Here is a 4,114-nt window from a genome sequence, read left to right as displayed (position 1 = left end):
GTTGAAATTACAGAAATACAACAACTTTAACATGAAATAACTTGCAATGTACAAAATTTTGTTAAGAAGGTTAAGAGAAGAAGTTGTTTTATATGACACATTCTATCAGTGTCCCAAGTTTGAAAGTGTTTCGTTAAGAAAACAAATGTTGCCCGTCAAACCCCAAAGATCCGACATTAGTGTATTACTTCTTCTCTTAACCTTCTTAACAAAATTTTGTACATCGCAAGTTATTTCATGTTAAAGTTGTTGTATTTCTGTAATTTCAACCAATCACTGACGTCTATTCAGCTGAATACAGTTACCGCTGGCTGGTCATAAAAATGTTATTCCCTGTGACATATTTCATCCGGTTTAATCATAATTTATACGCATATTCCTGTATGAAGAGATACAATGGTATCTGTTGACTAGTAACTATTGTGGCTACTAGTATAAAGCAGCAACTACAGTACAATGGCAGTCACATATCACACCAGTGGGAGGAACCCACTTTACAACACATATATTTACATACATACATACATTTATACGCATGCATGTATACACAGATTCACACATGACAACACATATAAATAATTGATGGTTCTTGTGTTTTTCTCTTTTAGTCTGCATGTATTCCATTATTTCTCCAAAACAAAGATGTAGCAACTGAGGCAGTGACAGGGAGTGGCAAAACTCTGGCATTTGTTATACCCATCATTGAACGACTACAGAAACATGAACAACCCTGGAAGAAACATGAGGTAACCTCAGTTAACTTTTATGGTTCATTTTGTCTTTCCTACTGCCTGAAGTCTGTGAATCTAAATTCATTTTATCGTTTTGTAGACAGATGTGAGATTAAGTAGTTTGGTTTCCAACCACATGGTTTTGGGTTCAGACACACTGTGTGGCACCTTAGGCAAGTATCTTCTACACCTTCTGCTCAACCAATGTCTTGTGAGTGGATTTGGTAGACGGAAACTGAAAGATTTGTGTATTTGTTTCCCACCACCACCACCACTTGACAGCTGGTGTTGGTGTGTTTACATCCCTGTAACTTAGCAGTTCAGTAAAAGAAACTGATAAAATAAATACCAGGCTTAAAAGAAAAAAAGAAGTATAAGGATTGATTTATTTGATCCTAAATTCTTCAGGGTAGTGCCCCAGCATGGCTGCAGTCAAATGTCTGGAACAAGTAAAGGATAGATGTGTAGTTAAGAAGCTTGCTTCCCAACCATATAGTTCTAGGTTCAGTCTCACTGTGTGGCACCTTGGGGAAGTGTCTTCCACTAGAACTTGAGTCTGACCCAAACCTTGTAAATGGTAGACGGAAACTGAAAGAAATCTATTGTATGCATATGTATGTATGAATGTGTGTGTGTGTGTGTGTCTTCCTGTTGTGGCATCATATGATTATTGTGAAGGAATGTCACTCATCTCTTATAGTCTGTGAAAACTTGTCTGGCCATGGAGAAATATTACCTTACATGGATACAGGTTAGGGTTGGTAACAAAAGGGTAACCGACTGTAGAAAATCTGTTTCAGTGAATTCTGTGCAACTCATGCAGACGTGGATAAGTGGATGTTAAAGCAACGACAATGGTATTCTTCAGTAGATTACCTGAGATAGACTGATGCATTAGTCTATCTGGTTGAAGCGTACAGCATCATGGAAACAGATTGACAACCTCTTACAAAAACAGATCACAAATTCACAGTATTACAAGGATCTTCGTCATCAACATCATAACATCAATTTTCCATGTTTGCATTGTTGTTGTTTGTTCCTTCTCAAGCCCTGTCTGGCTCATAAGGGCCAGTTTCCTGGTTTTATTGGTGTGTAGGTTCCCCACCTGGACTGGACGCCAGTCCATCGCAGGTGAGCTGCTAGATGCAGGAGGAAAGAGTGAGAGAAAGTCGTGGTGAAAGAGTCAGCAGAAGTTCGCCATTACCTTCTGCCGGAGCCACGTGGAGCTTAGGTGTTTCGCTCATAAACACACACATCGCCCGGTCTGAGATTCGAACCTGTGATCCCTTGACCGCAAGTCCACTGCTCTAACCACTACGCTATGTGCTTCCACATGTTTGCATTGGTTGAATAGAATTTGTTGAGGCAGATTTTCTATGGCTGAATGCTATTCCCCTCACTAACCGTTACCTGTTTCCAAGCAAGGTGTTTTCTAGGAAAAAAGGAAACAAATGACACTGCTTGTATGACCATGACTCTCGTTTACAATTATTGTGTGATACTGAGACAAGGAGAAGCACACATACCCATGTATTATGACAGGCTTCTTTCTGTCTACTGAATCCATTCACAAGTGTTTTGTTGACTCAGGGCTATACTAGAAGACACTTACCTAAGGTGCTGTGTAGTGGAACTCAACCCAAAACCATGTGATTGGAAAGCAAACATCTTAACCACACATTCCTGCACCACATGTGTATATAAAATCATATCTCTTGTGATGCTTTTTTTCTCTTCTTTGCAATCCAGATTGCTGCAATAATTTTGACCCCTACCAGAGAACTGGCCATCCAAATTGAGGAGGTCCTATTAGTATTCCTCAAACATTTACCTCAGTTTACCTCCTGTTGTATGATTGGAGGTACCAGTGTTCAATTGGATATCGAAAAATTTCAGGAACATGGGTAAGAAAAATTTTCATTTATTTTCATTTTAGTGGTCACTATCAACAAATGACCAAATCTTTTGCCCTGTGGGTAAACAATTCAATGTTTCTTCCCATCATCATCATCAAACCCTCTTTAGCAAAAATACTTAATGCACAGTGGTCCAGTCTATTGAAACTGTAAACAGGTGCCACAAGGAAAGCATATCACATGGGTGTGAAGTGTAATTGCACACAACTCAATCTATGGATTCATCTTCATCATCATTTAGCCTCCGTATTTCCATGTTGGCATGGGTTGGATGCTTTTAACAGAATCTGACAAGTCCAAGGGATGGTCTTAACAGGATCTGACAAGTCCAAGGGCATGGTTTCTGTGGCTGGGTATCCTTTCTAACATTAACCACTTTATATTTTCCTTCATGCTACCAGCAGTAGTGAGGTCACCATGCAGCTTTCAAGACTACAAACCCTGTGAGGGGCTACTATTTTCCAGGCAATGAGTAGTTGTTAGAAGGGAGTCAGAGCAGGACAGGTTTCTTGCTGTAGAGTCAATTAATTAATTTTTGTTGAAGAAATATTTATAAAATGGTTGTATGAACAGTATTAATGTATTATTCTCATTAATGATATCTATTTTTGCATACTGGAATGTGATTGCATTGATGTAAATTCAGTTTCCCAAACACTACTTTGTGATACAAATGTAACTACATTAGTTAGTATTAACCCTGTTGTAAAGAGGTTGCCAAAAAAATGTTACTGTTAAGTGTTGTTAAGAGCACTAAATAATTGATGAATGTTTCATTAGTTGCAGTATTGAATTCAACACGTCCAGGGTAATATAGTATGAAAATAGATAGGCTTTGCCAAGCTAAACTGTGTGACAGGAAAAACATCAGTGGTGTCCCAGAAATCCAATAAGCTGTTGGGCAAACTAACATCATCATCATCAGCAGCATCGTTTAGCGTCTGCTTTCCATGCTGGCATGGGTTGGACGGTTTGACTGAGGACTGGCGAGCCAGATGGCTGCACCAGGCTCCAATCTGATCTGGCAGAGTTTCTACAGCTGGATGCCCTTCCTAACACCAACCACTCTGAGAATGTAGTGGGTGCTTTTACGTGCCACCAGCATGAGGGCCAGTCAGGCAGTACTGGTGACGGCCACGCTCAAATGGTGTTTTTTATGTGCCACCTGCACAGGAGCCAGTTCAGCAGCACTGGCAATGACCTCACTCAAATGTTGTTTTTCACGTGCCACCGGCACAAGTGCCAGTAAGGCAACGCTGGTAACGATCATACTCGAATGGTGCTTTTTATGTGCCACTGGCACGGGAGCCAGTCAGTGGCCCTGGCAACGATCACACTCGGATGGTGCTTTTAACGTTCCACTGGTATGGGTGCCAGTCAGGTGGTGCTGTCATTGGCCACGTCAGCGAATTTGATTTTGATTGCGATTTCACTTTTAAGTAGTGAACATACTTTTGCAGCCAT

The 4,114-nt window shown here is 40.4% G+C and overlaps 1 protein-coding gene across 1 annotated transcript in view; it reads left to right on the top strand.

Annotated features, from left to right (window-relative positions):
• Window positions 1-4,114, top strand: part of LOC106875707 (ATP-dependent RNA helicase DDX55) — a 25,471-nt gene that overhangs the window by 3,266 nt on the left and 18,091 nt on the right. The window contains exons 2-3 of the mRNA XM_014923952.2: window positions 609-746; window positions 2,484-2,638. Coding sequence (XP_014779438.1) covers window positions 609-746; window positions 2,484-2,638 — 293 coding nt within the window. The remainder of the gene's footprint in view (window positions 1-608; window positions 747-2,483; window positions 2,639-4,114) is intronic.

The sequence above is a fragment of the Octopus bimaculoides genome, chromosome 6, assembly GCF_001194135.2.
Source record: "Octopus bimaculoides isolate UCB-OBI-ISO-001 chromosome 6, ASM119413v2, whole genome shotgun sequence".
In the NCBI taxonomy this organism is placed as follows: Eukaryota; Metazoa; Mollusca; class Cephalopoda; order Octopoda; family Octopodidae; genus Octopus; species Octopus bimaculoides.
The sequence above is the reverse complement of the archived record's forward strand: the minus strand, read 5'-3'. Positions and strand labels throughout refer to the sequence as shown.